Raw genomic sequence first — 23,739 nt, 5'->3', positions numbered from 1 at the left:
ACACATAGCATATTGCACTTGTAATTAAAACAAAACAGAAAAACACAAACCAAACTCTCATTTATCTTCAAAATATTTCTGTTTACTGACCACAGCAAATGAATTCCTTTATTATGGAAGAAAAACAGTCTATCTTATAATAGGCTGTTACAACTCCAGCTGAATTGTTAATACTGAGACATATGAAAGCATTCAGATATTACACCTCTGTAATGTTTGTTGTGACACTGCCAGTGCTGAATTATAGTGTGCTCCTATTAAATTTACTTTGTCAAAAACAGATATCAGAGAAAGTAAAATAACATGCTTTAGGTGTGCATGTACTGTTTGCTTACAATGTGCTTTGGATTTCCAAACAAAATTCTGCATTAAAACATACCTTACTTTGCTCCTTTTGAAATGCCTTATCACTAAATATTGAAATCTGAAGAAGTGCCAAGATTCTTGCAGATCTCCAGCTACCCATAAAAGCAAATACATTTGCATAAGAAGCAAATGTCTGTTTTGTTCCCAGATTACCCTCCATCCATCAGGAGCAGTGATACCATATGTTCATAGAAAAAAAGCAGCAGTATCTCTTGCTCAGGTTGCCTTGACTTCGAGGTGCAGCCTCTGTTTCATAGCTTTGTAATTGGAAGCCACCAGAACCTGAAAAAAGCGTTCTGTGCAATGTTGCTGTTTCTGGTTCTTCCTTCAGCTTTGGTCTTTCTCCAGGAGTTAAACCTTGTGCAGATTTTGCTTGATGTTTAATTTGTACATTTTCTTTCTTTTTGCTTCAGGAGTAATTAGGACTCAGTGAGTGCGTGTGGAGGGGAAATAACCAACCATAACCCCTGCCACATTTACACAGTGTTTAAACTGTGTTGCGAATTCTGTAGTTATAGTAAAAGTAGTTTTCTGTAGTGTCGGATATTGGACTGAGTAAGTATTTAAACTGTATTTCTATAGAGAAAATCAGCAAATTGACAGCAGCATTTCTATGCTCAGAGTGGCAGAGACATTACCAGTCATTCAAACAATGATGGTATACTAATAATATACTTCAGGAAAAAAAAAAAAAAAAAAAAAATTATCTTGATTTAAAATACACCAAACATTGGCTGGAAGGCTCCAGCAGGATACAGTTCTGGACTACAAGTATAAAGCATGGTTAGGTTCTGCTGATTGTTTGGTAATTAAGATTGCAAAAGGTATGTTATTATATCTCTGCTACAAAAAGTGATAATTTTCCTGGTTTTTTTGCCGTAGCTTGTTTTTGTAACAGTGCTGAGGACAACTTAGGATGTCTTCACTGATGAACTCAAGTTTGCTTTTTTTTGTTTACTTATGAACAGCAGGGCAAAAATAAAATTATATCCTTCCAAAGTAACATGGAATTCTTTTTTTTTTTTTTTTTTTTTTTTTTTTTGGTAATGTTTCATGTCAGAAAAACATTTTCATTCACTACTGAATTACATTCTAGGAGGATTTTTACTGCTTTGAGGCTGGAGCAAATTAAAGGAGGTGATTGTCAACATAGTGCCTGTAAGCTTGAATATGGCTGTCAGTAAATATGTATGTTCATTTGTTACATGGTGAAATATTACTAAGAAGTATGTCTCCAGTAACTGAAACTAAATGAATTTCTACTTGTTTATCTTACTCTTTTTTGGATTTCAAAGCGTTGTTTGTTTATTAATCAACAACAGTTGCAAGTATATCCAGGATTAGTTTTTATCTGGAGGTCTGTTCTAGTGAAATCTTTTTTGTTTGTTTTGTCCTTTTAAAAATACAATGTACACAGTTTCCTTTTCACTATGTGTTTGATGTGAATGTTTCTTGCATGTTTACTTCTCTCGTGCTCTCTATAGTAAGTAATCTTGTCTGCTTTCAATTTCTCTTCTAAGAACTTCAATTTAAAGTCTGTCTATTCTCTGATCTTTCATGAAGCCCGTCATTCTATAGGTGAGCACACATACTCTGTCGTTGTTTCCAGTGCAGATTCAGTGTCTATTACAGCTTTCTATGCACACACGTAACAGTAACAAGCACGTGCTACCATCTTCTCACTTTTAAATTAATGCTGATTTTGTACATAACGGTGCTGTTGTTCCTGTGGGATATTAAGTGCTTACTTAATGATATAGAATTCAAAAAAACTATGATCTGTACTTTATGTATTTTTTGAACTGATGTGAAATGACTGCTACCAAATCAAAGAGCACACCTATGGAGCCTAGGCTCCTGGAAAGTCACAAATGGCAGCTTAGACCATCCGTAGTTTGGTCTCATGTCAGATCTGTTGTATGCTGACTCTCAGAGATTTCCTCTTTGCATTTTCCTGTACTGGGCTTATGAGTGAATGTGTGTTGCAGGCGTGATGTGTAAGTGGGATTCACTGATTAATTTTGAATCCTCTCCATATGCAAATACCCAGAGGTACTTAAAGGGTTAAGATGTCCCTGGAAATGGGAGAAAATGGATAAATAGCAATACTTACACATTTTCCTTTTTTGAATTTTTTTCAACTGTGATGAGACTTATTCTCACTAACAGTTAATTTGAAAGAGTTCCACTTAAAAGCTCTGTAAGTTAACATAAGACAATAAATACTGTTAAAAATAAGTGTTGGAATAGCAAAAAATGCATAAAGTGCATTTTATTTTTATGCACTATTCTTTAGCATCTCTCCCATACTGGGATTTGATATAAATGGCTGAAACTTCATGCATGAAGTTTTAATTAAACCATTAATGTTAAACATTAACTTTGCTTAGTTAATATTAACAGTGGTGTCTCCATAGTTACATTAACAAATCTGTTTCATATTATTAATTTTCCTCATGTAAAATATTCTTACTGGTGTATATTTATAAATGCATGTAATAACGACATGATTCCAGGCCCTTAACTTTTGTAACATAAACCCATTTCCATAAAACTAGGAATGGAAAGCAGCACAGATGTATGTCTGAGCATAGCGTCTCTGCTGCCCTCCGAGCCTTTGTTTTCAGAACACCCTGATTGACCTACCACCCTTCATGGTTCACTGATTCACTTGATAGATCAAGTTTAAACTAGTGCATATTAGCACATTTGTTAGTACTGGAGGAACAGTTGGCCTTCCTGCTTTAGGCTGCTGGTTCATTTCAAATGGAGCAGCTACAGAAAACAATAACAGAACACCAGTTAGGACAGCACCAAAAGGCTGACAGACTGAAAGCAGTTGCAAGCTGTAGTAAATAAGATCAATTCATTCACAATGTTGTTTAGAGAAAATTAAAAGATGATAATTATTTAAAGCTACTTTTTTTTTTTTTTTTTTTTTTTTTTTTAAGGAAATTTCACGATATAATTGTGTTAAAATTTTATCTTTGACTATTATTGGATTTTCTTTTATTAAGCCCAGTTGCTTGATTTATAACATGTCTGTTACACACTTGGAATGATGTTTCAGTCTATAGGTTTTGTCCGTATCAGCCATCCATGTATGATCCTGTACCATCTCTCTTCTCAAAAGTCATTTGTGAAATGAAAAAGAAATGAGCTCACAATTGGTCTGTTATCAGGAGCCTTTGGAATATAACTTACTTACTCATGTCCCTTTTATGTAGCATTTCTCTACACTTTTGGTGATACAGTAAGTTTAGATACTGTTCCATATTCTCGAAGTGATTTGTGTAAGAACTCATTAGCAGGTGTTCAAAGATTTTTTTTTTTTCTTTTTATGGTATTCTAAGCCATCGACTGTGGTGCATAATAAAAAGTTCATCGGCATATTGTTATAGGAGAAAAAAGTTTGTTGCCTTTGCATCTTTTGCTAATATCGGGGAGAGATAGAACCTAGTGAGCTTGAGAATTTCCTGCTTTCACGCTTTCTTTGTTGTGAATTTTTGTGTTTCTTGGATAGAAATAAAGCAGGCCAGTGGCTTCAAATTAAGCACCAGTGATAGTGTCAACAAATGCTTAGAGTTGAAAGTGTTTAAAATACTGTGTAAGTTGGCACAAAGTGGGAACCTGTCTCTACTGGGGGGCTGTTTTTTATTTCATACACACGATGACATGCCTCCCAAGAACATGCTTCTCTGTGAAGGTGCTAAGGCTGCTGACTGAAGACATCCAGAGTATTCATCAGGCATTAAGGATGCATCAGGACTAAACTGCCCTGTTAGATATCCTTCAGTGTCTTTAGGAAATCTTATAAGATTATCTGTCTTGTGTTAGTAAAGGTGTTAATTTTCATCTCTGAATTCCTTGATGTGTTTAAATGAGTCAAAGAATAATCTATATGAATATTATAGTCGTCATACTTTGGTCTTGTGGAATATTTTCCCCTTGATTCTAAAACTGTATTTATCTATAATTTCTCAGAGGAATTGTTCCTACTTAGTATAATCAGAGAGAAAAATTTTCAGGAACTCCTGAAGATTTTGACAGGGATTTTAAGGTTCATATGAATGTAAAAAATAAACTAATACTCCATATGGGGCAGGAAAATGTTATTTCTTTTCCCCCACTTTTGGTTCCTTTTGGCACTTAGGAATACTGCTAATGTTCCTTCTGAATGTTAAAGGTGGCATACTTATCAGATCTCCTTGCTTTTATTTGGCTGAGAAAATGATAATTTAACCTGATGGTAAATGGAAACTGAGAATTTATGAGTTAATTAATTGAACACAAAATTGTTCAAATTGTGTATTTCAAGTAATGACAGAAAAAAAAGGTAAAACAAACAAACAACAAAAAAGCAAACAACAGCAGTATTGCATGCCACCACTTGCATTTTGTAACAAATCAACTGAATCATGGCAACTGTTGGAGTCTTATAAAAGACTTGAAAAAAATGGTGTTCTTGTTTTTTATTGCTTATTGAATATTAATTATTTTCTATTCATCAAAAAAGCACATAGCAGGTAATAATGTTACTTCTCAATGATGTTTCATTGGCTCAGTGTGCAGGATTGAGTGTTGTTTGCATCTCAGTGTTTTTCAGGATTGTCGGCTCAGAGTTATTTTGAAGACCTAAATATAACAACAACAACAACAAAAGATAATTTCTAGATTTCTGGATGGATCTTACCAGATTATCTATTTCTTGACATTTCTTCTGGCCTTTCAAGATGCATTGTTTGATTTACAATCCCAGAAAACAACAGAATTGAATCATGCTGCCATTCTGTTAGGTCTTACTGTCATACACCTGCTGGCAGTGTTTCACATTGTATTCCAAAAAGAATGTTTTGATACTTTGATTTGTTACCCTATCCTATAGTTTCTGCACACTCATTCTGCTCCTGTATTAAGGTTTAACTAAGCAACAACATATACTTTATTCATTCCTACTCTACAATGTAACTCGACAATTGTGACACGTTTCCACTGTGATTAACTTTACATAAAAAAGTAATCGGTACTGTAATTTTGATACAAATAGCACATATTCAGAAGAAATAGAGACTCTTTAATACTACAATTATTGTATTGAAGTACTGTATCTGTTCTAGTATTAAAAATTTATTTAAGCTGTTGGAATAGCTGGATGGTGTGTAATGGTAAATGTATTGTGTTTTCTTTTTAGGGTTTCAAAATAGGCCAAAATCCTTGAAAGTATTTGTTAATCCAAGCAGCCACAAAAGAGAAGCTACTCATATTTATTATGAGCAGGTGTCACCGCTTTTTAAACTTGCTGATATAAAAACTGATGTCACAGGTAAGTTGCATCAGAAAAATAGTTTAATCTTTTGTTAAACTACTGCTTTAAGCTGGTAGGACAGTTTGTATCCTTACTGGTTTTGCCTGCAAGTAGTGCATGTGTAATTCTAGTTAATACAATGCAATCTATTTTGTCATCAAAAGTATTTTAGTGTTTCTGTTCTTCATTGAACAGTTTTCCCCCTGTAGTTACCAATACCAATAATGCAACTTTCATATTTCTAGGCCAAATGTTGAATAAAAGAAAACAAGTATTTAATGTCTGACGGTCTTATATGTATCTGATAATATTTTGTCCTGTGTTCTGATAAACATGACCTTAAATATTACCTCTCTTCTGAGAACATCTATTGGTTGGACATCATGCAAGAGAGTGCTAATGGGAAGAACACGTTATCTCTGGGTTCTGGCTGAGTTTGAGGGATGACTTAGAAGAATAAGTGATTAAGTTCTGGCATGACAATGGCAGTTCTCACTAGGCACAGCTGGCTGTCTGGAGAACAAGAGGTAAAAGTTTAATGTTGTAGTGATGCTGCCTTCTGCTTGACACTGGACAGTGGGTGTCCAGTACCAGTTTTGGATTTCAAGCTCTAAATTCTGCCAGGGTTATGCATTATGTCCTTACATCTTTCACTGAATTTGCCCTTTGGCTGTTCTATTTCATTGACTTCCTGTAAGGAACTGAACAGATTTTATTAAAGCAGTAAAATTGTAATGATCTCAGCACTCCTGCCCCATTCTGTGAAGTGACTGAAACGTCTGCTGCATCAGATTTGGTCCCCCCAGACATCCAAGTTTTTGGAGAAATGGTATTAGTATTATTCAATGCTAATAATATTATATTCATAGCATTATAACTTCCTCTAATATACTGCTGTTCATATCCATGTGAAGTGTAAACTCTTGTGCAAAATGTTTTAATACCAAAAAGTCTTTTTTCTTGTGTTTGTTCTAATTAGTTTGCAAAATGATCGGTTCCAGCTGAAAGACGCTGTTTAACTTGCAGTTGTTGCCTAAACGTTTTATGGAATCATGGCTAGTTCAGGTTACAGGCCAAAAAGCACTCAGAACAAATCTTATTTAGGTATAGCAATAAAAATAATACAATAAGATAATAATGAGATAAGTGTTTGTATGAGATGGATCTTGCTGATTTTATAATCTGTATCTAAACATTTTTAAACTATTTAGCCCACGTTTTAAAAGAAAATCAATTGAACTGTGAAATAGAATTTTCTGTTACAACTACGTAGTGATAGGAGGTGACTATGTCATGTTGTTCAGTTAGCAATTACTTCATTTTACGTGATTATTGAAATAAAATCATCCTTTGGAATTTTTCCCTACTACTGGTTGCTGTTTATTTTTACTGTGAAGATAGCCTCATTTGTTAAACTCTGCTGATGGCAGCATTATCATTCACTTGTATGAAATTACATTTTTGGCTGAAATCCTAAAGCTGAACTAATAAGCCAAATTTGTATCAAGTTTTATAGATTATTTCACGTAATTTAATAGAAGCTGTGAATATCTTTCTTTGTGATTTTAAAAACATTTTTCCTAATTGAATAGAAACAGTTGAAAATTTAATTTTGATTATTTTTATTTTAATTCTGAAAAAACAAACAAACAAACAACACCCTGCTGTTGTTAGCCAGATAAATGTGAAATTGCTTATCCTTTAAAATAAAGCTTTTTTGGCAATATCAGAGTACTAAAGTGCTTATTAGCTGCCTAACGCTCCTCCTACAGGCGAAAGGAGAAAACTGCATTAGAGTTTTAAATGCCGGTAAATAATTAGGAACTGAGTATTAAGGAGAAAGAAGCAAATGAAAGAAGAAAAGAAATGGAAAAGGAGCTGAGAGAAATTTCTGTTCTCTGGTGCCACCTTTCTTGAAAAAAAAACAAAACCAAAAACCAACCCAAAACTCAGGGGGCAATAACTGCATGCTTGAAAGCTTCTGTACAATTTTGATACTGAAGATAGTTTTTACTTTTAGTCTTCATGTCTACACTGCTTTAAAGTCTAAAATTTATTGAAGGAAAATGTTAATGTAAGTTTGAGTCTCTGAAGTGATTTGCTGTACACAGACAATATAAGACTGAAAGGTTATTTAAAACATCAACAAAGCAGCAACAACAAATTTGGACAATGAAGTGCTGAATGAGAAAACTCTTCATCCCATCTCATGTTTTGGTAGTTGGCTCTTGGTGTTGCTGTTCAGTGTTTTTAGTTTCTACACGATCAACCATGCCAGGACTTATTTTTCACTGTCACTTGATACTAGAATGAAGTGTCCATTTGTTTTTACATTTGGAAGTTGTATGCTGATGGACAGCTTTTAGTGCGTAGTGTAGAGATTTTATCACTTTTTAAAAAATATTATTTTGTTGGGTTTTTTTTTGGCTTTTAAAGAATGAGTTGTGCACACACTTATTTTCAACTTTTTTATGCAGCATTTGAGCAGTCTGCAGAAATAGGACACTGTAACATGTACTGATACAGAATGATTGTTTTAGACACCAAGACTAATAATTTTAACAGTATTTAGAAACACTGGAGAAAAGCTTTGAACTATGCTAGCACCAGGGACAGACAAGCATAAAAGATTAATGTAATTTTGCATATAATGATGCACATTCTTACACAAAAAATCCATCTGCAAGTGTCATGTCAGTCAGCAAAAATCTTTGATGGGTGGGTGCAGCTGGGCTGTCTCTTCTGGCAAAGCTGGCCTGGAAAATGCTAAATGTAGTTATGATGCTCGGTGCCATCTGTAGTATGCCAGTTTATCCTGTCTTCACTGGCATTTATGGTACAATGTGGGGTATCAGCAAACACAGAGACATCAATGTAGACTGACAGATTCATTTCCTCCAGAGGCTATGAACTCTGGTGCATACTTGTGCCACCTTCCTCTGTGTGTTGTATTCTGTTGTCACTGGTATTTGGCTTGATTTCATATTTCTGTGTGCAACTCCTGATATTTTTCATTTAGCAGTTTGCGTATCCTAACACAAAGACAATTAAAGGTGATTGATACTGAAATAATTCAGTCTTAACTGAGGGTATTCTTACATTTTCCTGAAGTTTACCAACTGTACCAATGCTACAAATTCCATTTTGATGCAACAAACATCTTCTCTAATTCTCTGAATTTAAATGCTCTGAATAGCCATGTGTCTGATGCCAGCTGAGTTTTGATGTCTTGCCCTTTTGGTAGTGTAATCGCACAACTTACATCATAATTGTAATGTTTTTAAAGATCAAAAATATATTCTGTACTGAATTAATGTATGTTTCTTATGCTAGAGGTGAAAAAAATCAGTCTATCCAATCTTCTGAAAACTGAGTAATATTGTTTTCCACAGTAACTGAATATGAAGGACATGCTCTGTCAGTACTTAAAGAGTGTGAACTCCAGGCGTTTGATGGGTAAGTCAGTTACTTGCTGTGAACACTAGTAAATGTTGTAACACTTGTTTTTATTTGTATTCCATCTAAAGTCTGCCAAGTGGTATTTTATGAGTTACTCTGTTTCTGATATATATTCAGACTGAGAAAATGAATTCTCTTTAGATGCTTCATTTTTTTATTACTTCCTGTCAGCAGGTCTGTATTTTAATTCATAAATAATGACAAATAAGCATAAAGATTTCTTAAATTGTTATCTTTGAACGTTGGGCGAAGTCAAAGGAGTGCTTCTATAAGGCTTCATTCTAGAAGCCAGGTAAAAAAGGAAATAGAACAGATAAAGTTGGAAAAAAATAGTATGATGCGAGGATGCCTGATTTGAACAGATCCCTGTCCTTCCTAAGCGATAGTGGTTTGGTTTTAGGGAATATTAATGTTAAGAGTAATTCTTTCCATCCCTTTAGTAATTCTGGCAGCCACCTGATGTCTGTTTCCATTAACTTTTATCCAGTTATTGAGTAGTGTTGCTTGCTTTTTGGTAGACTTCAGTCTCCAGTTTTGCTTCCAGTTCAGTTTTGTTCAAGTTAGCTACAATGTTGCTTGGTTGCCTGTTTACAAATCAGAATAACAGCAATTCTGTTTCTCAAAGACACAGCATTGTTTTATTCATTGGAGTAAGCAAGCAGCATAGTAAAGTGCAATTTATTATCTTGAATTTCCCTCAATAAGAGTTATGATTCCTTACATGTTAAACAGTAAATGAGGTAATTTGAAAATTTTCCACCTACAGTAAGGTTAGTCCTGTGTATTTGTATCCTGGTACTTTTTGTAAGCAATACTGCTGTGCTTTAATTCTTTGTCAGAGCTGGTCTTGACTGTGTTCTATTTCATTTATTTTCCCAGATTTCTCTGGCTCCCATGCTGTTCTGCAACATCATGGGTGTATGTCAAGTGTCTTGCATATGACTTCCACTCTTTTTCTATCCACTTCTGTTTTTCTTATCCACACCAGAAATTACCCTAGTTGGCTGTGTGCTTTCCCCTGTCCTGGGGCTAAGCCATGGTTAAGGAGTGTGTGCATAGCAAATGCAAACTGCCTCTGAGCTGCATTCTCTTGTTTGTGCTGTAAGAGAAATGAAAGGTATATGCAAGTATTTCTTACCTAATCAGGAGCCTATACATCTGTGTTTTTATTTAGAGTAGTTAGAGTTAGTCAGACTTTAGGGAACAGATGACTGAGAAACTTGTGTCTGATGATTAGACAGATGTTGTTTTTTTTTTCCTCTAAGAAGCCTTCTTCGTGGTCTTAGTCAAATCTGTTTGCTCAAGGCTTTCCACTCCTTATGCATAACAGGTTCTTGCTGATTAGATTTGAAATCCCTGGTGTCCGATGCCATCTCTGTTTCTGGCAAAAAGGGAAACTCTTGAGGACTAACATGAATTAAAAGAATAAAGTTAGCTACATTACTTTTTGGTTGTTATTTTTTGGATCCTTTGTTTATAATAACAATACAGACCCCCCAAATCAGAAGAATATGTGTCTGTTTTCGATAGTGCTAATACCTAGAATCTGCATTTAAGTCCCTCCAGGTTTATCATACTCCCTGGAGACTTTCAAGACCAGACTGGCCCAGGCTCTGAGCAACCTGATCTAGTTGTGCATGTTTCTGTTCATCACATGGGAGCTGGAATAGATGGCCTTTAAAGATCCTTTCCAACTCTAAGGATTCTATGATTCCATCAAACTAAATAAAAAATGAAGTAAAAATCTAACTCCTGGTTACACACTGTAGTAGAACAGAAAAAAACAGAATCCAAGTGGAAAAGTTTTTTTTGTTTGTTTGTTTTTTGTTGTTGTTGTTGCCAATATTCTTTCCAACTTAGAAATTAAGATGTAGAAAGAAAATAATGACATGAACTGAAGAGATGAGATGATTTAATTTAAGCACTTTGTTATATCATGAATATATATTTTTAAAGGTGGACCATTTTTATCTGGCTGAATTTTTGGACATATTTTCACAACTGCAATCATATGGACATATGATAAAACAGTTTAAATAAGCACCTCATACAGTAAACCTGACTTACCTATATTGTAAACATATGGAGTGTGATATTACTTTTTTTTTTTTTTTTCCCTGTAGAGTGTGTACCTTAAAAACCTTCAACTTTCAAATATGCTTATTTGAAGAATTGTGTTCATATTTACCTAAAATAAATAAACAGAACAAAAAGTGACAACCACAACGGGCAGTTGCTTTAACAGAGCTTTTATAGACAAATACACTCTTTATAACCACAGCAGGTGGGAGTTTAATTACATGCTCCAGAAGCAGTGATTAAGTACCTTCATGCAAAGGATTGCTGGTATGAGGATTTTATACCTTCCTAAATCCCTCCACTGTCTGCATAGTGCATGGGATTAGCTGTTTTCAAGTATTTTTAGTTTAATATTTGATTAGTTGTTATTATAATGGCAATTAAAAACCAGCAGAATGCTTATGGTGGTCAGTATTGAAAGATTTGGAGAGCTTTTTCTCTGAAGTGCTTGCACATGTGCTTGAGTCCTCCCCCTGCTTGGTTCTGTGGCTACAGTGCTATAAGGTGAGGTGTGAGTTAGAAGTTAAGTATAGTTATTCATGCTCAAAGAGAAGGAAGCAGAAACAAGGATGCTTATATCTTGTTAGTTGGTATGCACTGATCTGACAGTAAGGTTTAACTGTTCCTAAAGTAAGAATGGATTTCAGCTGCTTGGAGTACCATTGCATTGATGTAGTGTGTTACCTGCGTTCTTCTGCTTTGCTCAATTATGGAATGGTTTCTTTTGAACTGTTAAGTGTTTTTGTTTTTTTAATAGGGTAGTTTGTGTTGGTGGAGATGGATTTGTCAGTGAAGTTGCTCATGGTATGCTACTTAAAGCCCAGATTGATGCTGGAAAAAGCACAGACTACATACTGGCGCCTGTCAGAGCATCAGTCCCTCTTGGAGTGATACCAGCAGGTGAGACTAAACAGCACTGTTACATTTTGTTGGTGATTTGTTCTAGGTCCCTTCGGCATGTTTTGTAGGTTTGGCTACTGAAGGCAGTTCCTGGTACTAAAGCTTCAGTTACTTAAGGGAGCTATTGAATAAATGACCTGAATTAGTGATTTAGATTGATTACAAATCACTGGATTTTAAATCATTATGATAATTTATAGTAATGGCACAGATGAGCTCTTCCTCCAGAGCTGCTCCCTTTAGGCAAAGAAAACTGAAATTGCCTTCAGACGATCCATGCGAAGATCCTGTTTTGCACTTATTTGCCAACCAAAATGATGTCAAATGTAAACTTTGTTTTCTAGAACATCTTTAATACAAACCATGGTGTTTTTTCTTCTCTCTAATTTTCTTGGCAGATTCTCAGCTGGATTCATGCTTAGGGTCTATTTTTTAAATGCTGTGCCAGGAATATATATTGGAAATGATATTAAAAAAACAAACAAAGAAAAAAAAATCAAAAAAACATGTACACAAAACTGCTTTATCTCTCCTTCACCTCTACAGATCTGTGGATTTTGAGAGATCCTCTTGTTCTTGTTTTATCTTGTACATAATTCTTGTTCTTAATTTTTTTTCTATTCTCCTTCCCCAGTGTTTTCCTCTTGCCCTTCTTAGTGTAACTTAGATCAGGCAGAACTGCAGGCAGGGCTTATTCTACAATTGTTTCTGGGTTACTCCCCTTAGAGTGGCCTGCATGGCCAGTACCCTTAGGTGTGGCTGCCAGTGTGAATGGTTGCTGTAATTTTTCAGATAATTTTAACCAATAGGGAATAAACCCCTTCATCCAAGAGAACAGCAAGTTATTCTTTTCAGCTTTCTACAAAAACAAAACAAAAAAATAAACCCACAGAAGTAAGTCATTTGTAAATTCAGCAAGCAAGTTTTACATGCTTTGACTGGCTTTGCACTTCTAATATCAGTATTAAAACCAGCAGCAGTTCCTCCTAGGAATGTGAAATTCTACTAGCTTTTTTCAGGTCAAGAACAGCAGTCTTGGAAGTGCATTGGCAGAAGATGCAGTGGTCTCAGAAATGTTGCAAGGGGATTTAAGTATAGCAATCTGAACAATGCCTGTCAGTTAAGGCTGCATGTGTGTCTAGGTGGTGGCAGGGTGGAACCTCTCCAGTACCTTTTCCCATGCTTTCTGACTATGAGCAAGTTGCTCACAGACTGCTGTAGGCTTCCTTAAAAGAGACTGGGATCAATTTAACTAGTGAATGTGTGAGAAACTTCTTAATGTTTTCCTAAGTATCTTCCTTTATTTCAGTAGTGTTTATATTTCAAAAAGTAGTCAGGAAATAGGTAAGCGTGATACTCAAGCACATAAAGATGTACCTCAGTGGCCTTTCCACCTGTAATTTCATTGAACCAGTGATTAGGATTTTCTGGCTGAGCAAGAGTAGAAAAATGTTGCAGGGTCCAAAGGGAAGAAATGAAGATGATCAAGAGGCTGGAGCACCCTTCCACCTGTAGAAAGGCTGGGGGAGTTGGGCTTGTTTAGCTTGGAGAAGGCTCTGGGAAGACCTCATTGTGGCTGTCTGGTACATGATGGGAGCTTATAGTCAGAAGGGGGACCAATTTTTTACATGATTTGACAGACAGGCCAAAGGGGAATGGCTTTAAGAACAAAGATATTTAGGTTAGATTTTAGGAAGAAGATCTTTACTCAGAGGGCGTGAGGCACTGGCACAGGCTGCTCAGAAAAACTGTGGATGCTGCATCCCTGAAGGTTCTATGCTGTTCTTTGATTCTGTGGGATTGCATTCTCTGAATAGATTAAGATCTGGGTTTGGTGTGTTGTCAATAGATAGAACAGCATTTTGAAGTTCCAGTCCACCTGATAGGGAGAAACTGCTTTTGAATCTGTTTCCCTTCTGGGCAGACAGATCTAATGGTAGCATACTTTTGGCAGAGCACCATCGCCATAGCTCCCAGGCTGCCTTCCTGTGATCCCAGCCGGAGGGGTGATGTAGGGTGGCCTGTGGTGGTCCCACCAGCCACAAACAAGGGCTTGTTGCTATGGGAACTACAGCTGAGGGGCTGCATAGGGAGCAGGAGGGCATGGAAAGTGATCCTGATGTGATGAGCAGGAGTCAATCTGTATCCAATAGCTGTAAGCCTTTCGGTCCTAAGTGGTTCATTTGAATAAATTCATGGTTTCCAATTAATTTATAAAATAAAATATTACTGAGGGACTGTTAATTTCTATGATATTTCAGGCAAAGAACCAAAATGTTGGTGCAGTTTTCATCAGAATTTTAGCTATGCTTGACTAGGAAGTCATTACATCACATTTATCTGTTTGGATGGGGGAGGCATTAACAGCCTTATGAATATTCATGTTGTCTGGTTAATTAAGTTAATTGTACTGCAGAAGTGCTTGCACTTCCAAGGACAATTTTTTCTCTACAGTTTCTGTTTGGTACCTCCATCAGTCATTTTTTACGTGACCTGCAGATACTTAATCCTTATCATGATGCTTTTGTGCATTTTGTAGGATGGAGGTTGTAGGAAGTTGTTGGCAATGTCAGGAAACAGGGTGAATATTTAGAACAGGATTATGGTTCTGAAATAATAAAATCTATTTTTGTTTCCATTAAAATTGTGTCTGACAAAGATGCTGGAGTTGTCAAAAACTTTTAAGCTGATTTCCAGTAAACTGAGTAGTTGGAGTGAGACCTAAAAAAGTCTCTGTGGGGAGGACAAGCCCCCATACATGAGCATCAAAGGAGGTTATTAGTCTCTGCAGTGTAGTACAGTAGTGTTCAGGGGAACCATCTTGTTAATGGTAAGTAATATTCCAAGCTCATTTAGGGTTAAATAAAGGGCTTAGGTGATTTGAAAAGTTTAATCATGGCATTAAAGCCACTATTATTGAATCACCATTTAAGTGAGCAAAGTTTTCATCCTATCATTTTTCTTTGTATAACTTTGATGGATTGTTTTATCTCTGTTGGTATAAGCTTTCTTTGTGTTATCTTCTTTTTACAGGACCTAGATAAAGGGATGCTTAATTCAATCCATTTTAGGGTCAAAATGCTGCTAGGTGTGTATTAAGAGTGTTTTCTGGAAAAGGTGTTGGCTTTTTCTACTGCTCTACTGTGCCCATTCAGGATCTGCAGCTCGTGGAAGGGCTTAGTTGCATGCAGTATTTATGTTTTTGAACACAGACAGAGCTTACTTTCTCGGTAGTCAGGAGGCAGTGGGGTTTTGGCTTGTTTACTTCTGCATATTTTAATGAGTTCCACAGATTTAAGACAAGAATGCAATTATCTGTGCTATCCTGTTTAGTAGGAATGAGATTTAACTCTCATTAAAGTCAGCATGAAAATTGGTATTGATTTCAGCCCTGGCCATTTGTTATCTTGCTGCCATCTGTATTGATGAATTACTCTTACTTAAATGAAGAATTCCAGCTCAAGAGGTACAAAACCAATCTTCTGAAGTTTATTCTACCATGTGCTCTTCTGTTAGCTTGATCTTCAATGGCATAGAAACACAATATTTATCAGAATAACTGCATAACTTGGAAAGATCTGCTGCTTTTGGGTGATTTCCTTTGTTTTTATCCCAATTACAAAGCACATTCTTTCTTTTCTTTCTTCTCAAAAAGTGGTTCCCATAAATATCATTTAGACTTTCATAAACTAAAAAATGATCCAAGGAAATACTTCTGAATGCTTTGAGCTCCTACTTGAGCTTCACTGACTAAATAAATGTTATTGAATCTAGAGTCTAAATGTTGGAAATCATTCAGACATGTAATGCTGTAAGCACAGGCTTGTACAGTTCTCTGAAGAGTACCTTTTTAGGTCAGACTTATCTTTTTTTTTATCCCAAAGTTTTCTGTATGGAACTATATCACATGTTCACTGAAGTGATAAAAGTTGCTGATTTGAATATTAAACAGCATCTGGAGCTACAACTTTGCCTTTGCTTTTGTACAGAAAGGAAAGTTCAAATAGCTTTTCATTGAGTTTTTGGGTATAAATTGTTGGAGATTACTTACATTATAGTTTACATAATGAAATACACTTCTCGGTACTGTATGTAAAGAAAAATTCTTTGGGGAGGGAAAAAAAAAAAAAAAAGCTAAGATGTGAAGATATTTGGTTTCTTCTTCTCTCAAAGTGCTTCATAATCCCAATTTGCTGGACATGTTTAAATATATTCTTTAAGAAAAGGAAAAATAAACTAGTATTATAGTCACCTCAAAACTCTGAGAAATATGTGAGTTAAATTACATTTCTGTTTGAATTATTCAGTGAATAAAACTGCACATAATCAGACTAGATCCTCAGTTGTAGTCAAAGAAAACTTCAAAAAATGTGTCTGTTATGTTGATGCATGTGCCTCATTTATTCACTCACCTTACCCTGAGACCCTTATTCAGAGCATCTCTCTCTGAAGTTGTGAAGGCTTTCCATGAGGCTCTGAGCACTCTGGTTGCTTCCAGAGACTAAGGTGACCTAAAGTGGTAACAGATGCCCTGCGAGATACTTCTTATTCAGAGAAATTACTGGGAAAACAAAATACCAAAGCATGTACTACTGAATAAGAATGACAAGATGACTTTAGAGCTACACAACTATGTACATCAGTCTTCCTGTATTTGGTGTGATTTTCTACCACTAAAGTGACATCAAAGATTGCAAAGCTTTGAGAAGGACATAATTTTTCAGTCTGGTATATAATGCTTTTAAAGTGCTTATTGAGATACTGAGTGCCTCTTATTTGAAATATGATGATCTCTTCCATTTCCTTGCTTCCCTTCCCCCACTGTTGACAGAGAAATTTAAATGCATCCATAAAATTGAAGGCAAATTTATCAACCAGAGTTGTCTATTGCTGCTGTAGCATATTAAATAATTCAAGCAACAAGAAAATGATTTGAAAATTTGAGTAAGTGAACTTATTCCTTTATGGGATGTTAGGTTCTAAATTGATCATTTGCAATTTTTGTAATTTGAATTAATTTGTTCTTGAATTACTCATGCCTTACTCAGTGCTATAAAGAAGCTCAATATTCTCTCTGCTTGGCTTCAGGCCCTGGTGTTCTAGTTGTGCAAAATAGAATCCTTTGGCCTTGCTACTTGGCTAACAAAAGCTGTTTTTCAGTCATTGATATTCTCCTTATACATAAAACTGACATGCTGTAATCAACAATATCTGCTGTTACTTCTAAGAATCTAAGATACAATCTGCAAGGGAAAAGCAGCATTCTGACTAGATCTTGTGGAATTTTGCCTGGGAAACTTGGTATTTTCAGTGGCCTAATGTCATATTGTTTTTCTAACTTAAAAACAAAACAAAACAAACAAACAAAAAAAACCACTCCCAGAAACCAAAACAGCAACAACAAAACCCAACAACAACAAAACAGCATTCCCCAGATGTACCAGCAGGCAGACAATCAAGTAGTTTTTCCCAGTATTGCACTTGTGTATAAAAGAAAGTATTTGTAAAGGAGATAGGTTAAAAGCAGCAACAAGAAAGGCAATATTTGCCTTCAGATTTTATGGTATGTATCAATGAATGTACAGAGTGGATTTTGTAGATCTCTGGAATTTTGTATGCTACTAATTTGTGCTATTCAGTGTTTTGCTGTTACTGTGTCTGAATAATTTGTGTAGGGGGTTTCTTTTCCTTTGAAAACGTATCAAGCATCTTGGTTTATACATTTATATATTATAAATGTTTACATGCCATAAATATATTTTTCTTGCTTTTCTCCATCTTATTTACAATAGTTTGTGTTTACTTCTGCAGGTACTACTAATATTTTGGCCTACACCCTCTATGGTATCAAACATGCAGTTACTGCAACGCTGCACATCATAATGGGTAAATACTGATAGATGCAGTGTCAGTTTTTAAATAGTGAAGCAGCATTTAGGGATTTGCTGTAGCCAGTTGGTTAACAAACACCTAGTGTTATGCTACAGCACCATAAACTATTTTGTAAGACTTTTATGTCCAAATGATTCTGTCCTGATTTATGGAGTATGGAATGTTCTTTACATATAGCTTAGTAACAAAGGCTCATCTTCTGGTAACAAAGACTTGCTGTAGAATAATGCCAATTCTAGGATTCATTTCCTCTTGCTGATGTTCTTTTATTGCAAAGAGTAACCTTTTCTGGACTACATAGCATGAACTGTGTTACTCCATGTGTTGTTATGCATTGGTTGGTTGCAAACTCATCTGATTAATTTAGTGCACCTGCTGGTGACAGTAGGAAACACTATGCAATACTTCCTGCTTGAGAAAGTGGGTAGGATTGGGCTTTTCAGGAAAGTATTGTCATATGTCTGAGAAAGTATTGTTTAGTTCTGTGTACATTTCTTTAAATACAAAACAAAAAACACCACACAACAGTTAAGAAGCAAGTAAGAAAGCTTTATTAGAAAAACTGCACTGCTTGCCATTCAGTCTGATCTGCACAACAAATGGGGTTTTGTATGTGAAAATCTGATTATGCTAAGAGGAACAATTAACTTGCCTGTGCAAACCGTATTTCCAGGACTTAGGAAGTAGCAAATGCTTAGCTGAACAAGGTCAATGTTTCACCTAAAGTAAGTTTTCTTTAGGATACATTATATATATGAATATATGTAACTTTTTTCAAAAAGAGAATAGTGGGTAAGGAAGCTTCATCCTGAACATGTTTTTTCTAGACCTTGCAGTCTGGAGAATGAGAACTCATCAAACTGGAGAAGTCCAGGGGCTCTTAAATACAGGTTTCAAATGTGTTTACGTAGTAACTGCACATTTTCTCTGTAAAGTAATTGAAAGTCACACTATGTATTGCCTGACGGGTTGGATGGATTTTTGCCATAAACATTTTAACATTTTGACGCTTCCTGAACATTGTTCTCTGAAATGAGTACTTCTCAGTCTTGATTGTATCTGAATTGATTCCAATAATAAAACTTGACTTCCTAAGGAGAGAAGATTCTGTTGGTCTTTCAGTTAAATCAGGTGAAAAGAAAATAGTAAGTTATATTTGGTTTGATGTTATTTGTAATTTCTGATCTTTGTCTTTAATTTTTAGGTCATATTCAACCAGTAGATGCCTGTACATTCAGTACTCCAAGCAGGCTTTTGCGTTTTGGGTTCTCAGCTATGTTTGGTTTTGGTGCAAGGACTCTAGCTTTGGCTGAAAAGCACCGTTGGATGCCCTCAAGTCAACGAAAGGATTTTGCTTTTATCAAAACACTGGCAGACCTCAAGTATGCCATAAGTTGTTGCATTTTTCTACTATTTCTCATTTTCTTGAGGAATATGCAATAATGAATATGGTAAAATATAGAAAACAGTAGTTTAGCTGTCTTATCATCTGTTGGTTGCTAAATTTGTTATATTCAGCATCTCCTTAAAATCACTTTAATTTGAATCAAAGTTTGTCTAGCAGTCAGAAAATTGGATTACAGTAAATATTACACTAAACATAAATACTTTTCCAGGACGGAGAAATGTGAATTATCATTTCTACCTCTACAAATTCCACAGGAAGACTCTTGTGAGAATGGTGGGTAAGTAAAACTGATTCAAACAATCCCAATTGTAAGAAAGTATATATTGATGAAGAGAAAACTGTGCAAATTCTGTGTTTTGTTCAAATTTAATCATCAGGTAAAACAAAATCTTAAAGGAAAAAACATTTATTTTGACAACTGTGAACTTTTACACTTTGTAAAATAGTCCCTCTCTGTCTGTGAGACTACAGAGGGTTTATTACAAAGCAGACTTTCTCTTAATATTCCTGTGTTGTTCAGTTCCATTATTTCTCTCCTCCAGTGAAACTTTGTTGTTTTTTGGTTTTTTTTTTTGTTTGTTTTTTGCTTTTTTTTTCCCCAAAGAAATATTATTTATATGTGATGAATTCATTTTAAAATATTTTTTCTATATGTTTTCACCCTTCTAGGAAGAAGAAAGGGAAAAACAAAAAAAAAGGTGAGCCTTAGCTTTTATGATTATTTTAAAAATGACCTCTGTATGGTTAAATTGGAGTAATATGAATTACTCTGTTATATTTAGGTAGCAAGGATCAGTGGCGCAAAATTCAGGGTGACTTCCTGAACGTGAGCATTATGGCAATCCCTTGTCTGTGTTCAATGGCACCAAGAGGCTTGGCACCTAATACGAGGTCAGTAGAGGTTTAAAGAATTAGTCACATCTATAAATTCTGACATCTTACCTTAAGACCTCAGCTTTTCCAAGAATACAAGGCTGTGTTTAGGTAGTCTAGACTATGTAGCAAGGGAGGGAGTGTGGACTGCAGCAGACTTGATAATCCCAGGAATTGTAATCAGTTTTAGGATCAGGCAAATAAGGTCAAGTAGTCTAACTAGAATAATGAGTAGATAATTGCTGTGATTAAATTAGTTGGCAAGTCCAACTTAAGTAGTAGTCATCGAGCAGTTGTCTGTTGTAGGCTCTGGCTATATGTAGAAACTTCATTCTTAGATTTTTCTTCACTTTTTCAAGTGTAAACGCACCATCCATTTGTCTTCTGCATTAGAGTCAGGAGCAGTGAAGTACGAGTCTTTCTGTCAAGAATTGAAATTCATACTTGTATTTTGCTTTATTTTTTTGCCAAGTTTAGGAAATGCTGTTTTATATTTAGGGCTTTTGGAAATAAATGTGTATGTAATCTGGTTGTTGACACTGATTCAGTTTGCCTTGGCTCAATGTTGAAAGCTTGTTGTGTTGTGCTCAAACAGCTATCAGGTGATGAATCTTTGTAGCTGATATATTCAGTTAACAATTAAGCAGAATAATAGCAAGTATGAATTTCACAGTTGGGTGTGAAATACAATACTCAAATAAGAATTCAGAAACTGTTATTGTGCATTATAGATTACTACGTATGCATTACTACTCATAAAAATTATGGAATGAGTCTGTTTTGTTTAATTACCTTTAGTGAAAATGCATATGTCTTAGGACTGGTCAGACATTTATCTTCCAAATTACTTGCTGATCTGGTAGGATTTGCCTTATTGAAAATGACTTAGAAATGAATGTGTTTGATAAAGATATTATGGAGAATTTTTCTTAGTCCCAGAAGTCCTGCTGAAGTACTTTAAGGTACTGCTGTGCTGCTTTCCCCTTCTAGGAAAGCTTGTGAAAACTATCTCTGTTCAGAATTTACTGTTATATTCCAGCAGAAACCTTCTGACAAGAAGTGAATAGTCTTTTTTAGCTTTGCTTTCTCTTTCCATCTGTTATGACACCTGCTCCTCAGTGATGCAGAATTTTAAGACTATTCCATGCAATTATTACACGTTTGAATGAGCCTGTTTCTCCTTCAGCAGAGTTGCTTAGTGGATCCCCTATCTTATATATGATTTTTGCTCTTTCTTAAATATTTTCGTAGGATTGAAGTCATCTGGCAGGGTGGGAAGTGTAACTGTTTCAGACAGTTGTTCCGTTTCTCATAGTCAATAATATCTTGACTGTAAAGCTTTTCAACATATGAAACAAATGTTGCACTGTTTGCTTGAGATGCAAGATCCATTATGGTAGTGTCAGCTAAGTACATCTAGGTTTCTTCATTCTAATCTGTTTTTTCTCATGATTTTTTTTTTTTTTTTTTTTTTTTTTTGCTATGTGAAGACATTTGAAGATGAATGAATGCTTTGACAATTGCAACTCTATTTATACAAGCCTAAATCTGCAGCGTGTCATGCTTCAGCGCAGATTAGACTTTCAAAAGAATTAAAGAGAATTCTTAATCATCTCAGAAAATAAAATGCTGTAATGTTGGGTGCATTCTCTAGTAACCCACTATGTCTTTTCTAGTAAAAATGTGATAAGGAGGCGACTGTATCGATCTTACTAAAAAATTGTTTTCTATATCAGTAAAATAATGCTATGCTATGTGACTTTTGGCTGTTTAAAAGTTATCTTTCCAGGTAGTAGTCTGAGAATGTTCCACTTATAGTTGTTAAATGGCCAGGAAGCCCTGAGCAGGGAGACATGTGGTCGTGAGCAGGAAAATATTGTCTAGAAATGACCTTAACCTATTTCTTGATTGCTCGACTGAATGAATAAATGTATCTTCTGAGTATGTAAAATACAATTTCAGCAGTGGTTGGCATTTTTACCAGGCACACTTTTTGGAAGTTGTTTTCTTTCTGTAAATTGAATGAGACTTAGGAATGGTTCTATAGACATTCAGGCAGCTAGTTTCTGTGACAAGGAACAGTTGCACTAAGGAGCCTGTGAAGTAGTACTAGCTCATTGTCGGAAGTTTAGAAGTGCTAAATATCAGTGCAAGTAGGTTCCTAGCACCATTTAGTATCTGCACTGTAGGATCTCTTCTTGATTAACCTCTAATGTATGCTTTTATGCAAGATTCCCTTCAGTTTTTAAGTTATTCATTCTTTGTGAAACACGTTAAATGTAGAACACTTCTGAGAATTTCAAAGAGGGTTTGAATAGTAGCGTAGTTAAGACTAGGATCTTCATTAAGGCGGCTGAAGTGTTAATGGTGTAGCTGAATGAGTCTAACTGCACTGTGTGGTATGTAGGAGCACATGTCCTGGAAGCAGTTAAACACAACATTTCTGGTAATCATTATACTTTGTTAGGGAGAAAATGTAAAAACAAATTAGTGATATTTAAAAATTCTGCTGTTAAGTAGGAAAGCATTTTTATTTAAGCATGCATACTGTTTAATAAATTATAGCCATCGATAAAGAAGTAATGTGTCATTACTACAGTGTATGTTATAGGTATAGGGATGGTAAATAATTTCAACTGCATCAATTTAGTTAATCTATGAAGGTGTGGGTTTTTTTTATCTTGTTTTGTTAAAAAGTATATATTTAAATTATAACTATTTTATTAATGTACTCTGGCACCTAAAAGCCTGTTAGACTTCCAATAGTGTATTTACTTTGGGGAACTGTCTGCCTGCTTTTCAGGTTAAATAATGGAAGCATGGCTCTGATTGTTGTGCAGAATACCTCCCGAACTGAGTTTATAAAACACCTGAAAAGATATGCCAGTGTGAAAAATCAGGTACTGTTAATTTCATTCTAGTGATTATAATAAGAACAGTTAATCATGAAAGTAGACATGCTGGAAGAGTTAATGTTAGCATCCTCATAAGGAGACTTAGCTTCCTGTCAGAATACATTAGCCCCCTTTTTATCTGACTTTTTTTTTTTTTTTTTTTTTTTTTTTTTTTTTTCCCTTAAATCACCAGACTAATACCGATTAGCCTATTTCAGCCCATCTGTTGTGGTTTAAACTGTATTTTTGATGTACCATTGATTTATGGGAATAAAGCCTTTCCAGCACAATAGAAAAAATGCATGCTGTATTTAAATCCTGTGTAAGATATCAAGAGCGCAGACTCAGGGACATAATGCACCTCTGTAAGAAAAAGGTGAAGTCTGCAACATTTACAAACTGCTGAACCTTACACTGACAGCATTAGATTATGACCACTGATTTTAGCAGATATATATTCCATCGAGTAATGAATATTTATAGAACTGTACATCAAAGCTGTGGTCATATTCTTTTTTTTTTTTTTTTTTTTTTTTTTTTTTTTTTTTTTTAAAGGAAAAATG

General features: G+C 35.2%; 1 protein-coding gene across 3 annotated transcripts in view; it reads left to right on the top strand.

Annotated features, from left to right (window-relative positions):
- CERKL (CERK like autophagy regulator) overlaps nt 1-23,739 on the top strand; it is a 51,620-nt gene that overhangs the window by 25,291 nt on the left and 2,590 nt on the right. For all 3 annotated transcript variants that reach the window (XM_072342371.1, XM_072342372.1, XM_072342370.1), the window contains exons 3-11: nt 5,558-5,689; nt 9,064-9,127; nt 11,967-12,109; nt 17,921-17,995; nt 19,206-19,383; nt 19,618-19,686; nt 20,079-20,107; nt 20,192-20,300; nt 23,086-23,182. In XM_072342371.1, coding sequence (XP_072198472.1) covers nt 5,558-5,689; nt 9,064-9,127; nt 11,967-12,109; nt 17,921-17,995; nt 19,206-19,383; nt 19,618-19,686; nt 20,079-20,107; nt 20,192-20,300; nt 23,086-23,182 — 896 coding nt within the window. The remainder of the gene's footprint in view (nt 1-5,557; nt 5,690-9,063; nt 9,128-11,966; nt 12,110-17,920; nt 17,996-19,205; nt 19,384-19,617; nt 19,687-20,078; nt 20,108-20,191; nt 20,301-23,085; nt 23,183-23,739) is intronic.

This window comes from Excalfactoria chinensis, chromosome 7 (assembly GCF_039878825.1).
Source record: "Excalfactoria chinensis isolate bCotChi1 chromosome 7, bCotChi1.hap2, whole genome shotgun sequence".
Lineage (NCBI taxonomy): Eukaryota > Metazoa > Chordata > Aves > Galliformes > Phasianidae > Excalfactoria > Excalfactoria chinensis.
Note: the sequence above shows the minus strand (reverse complement) of the source record. Positions and strands in the feature narration are given on the sequence as shown.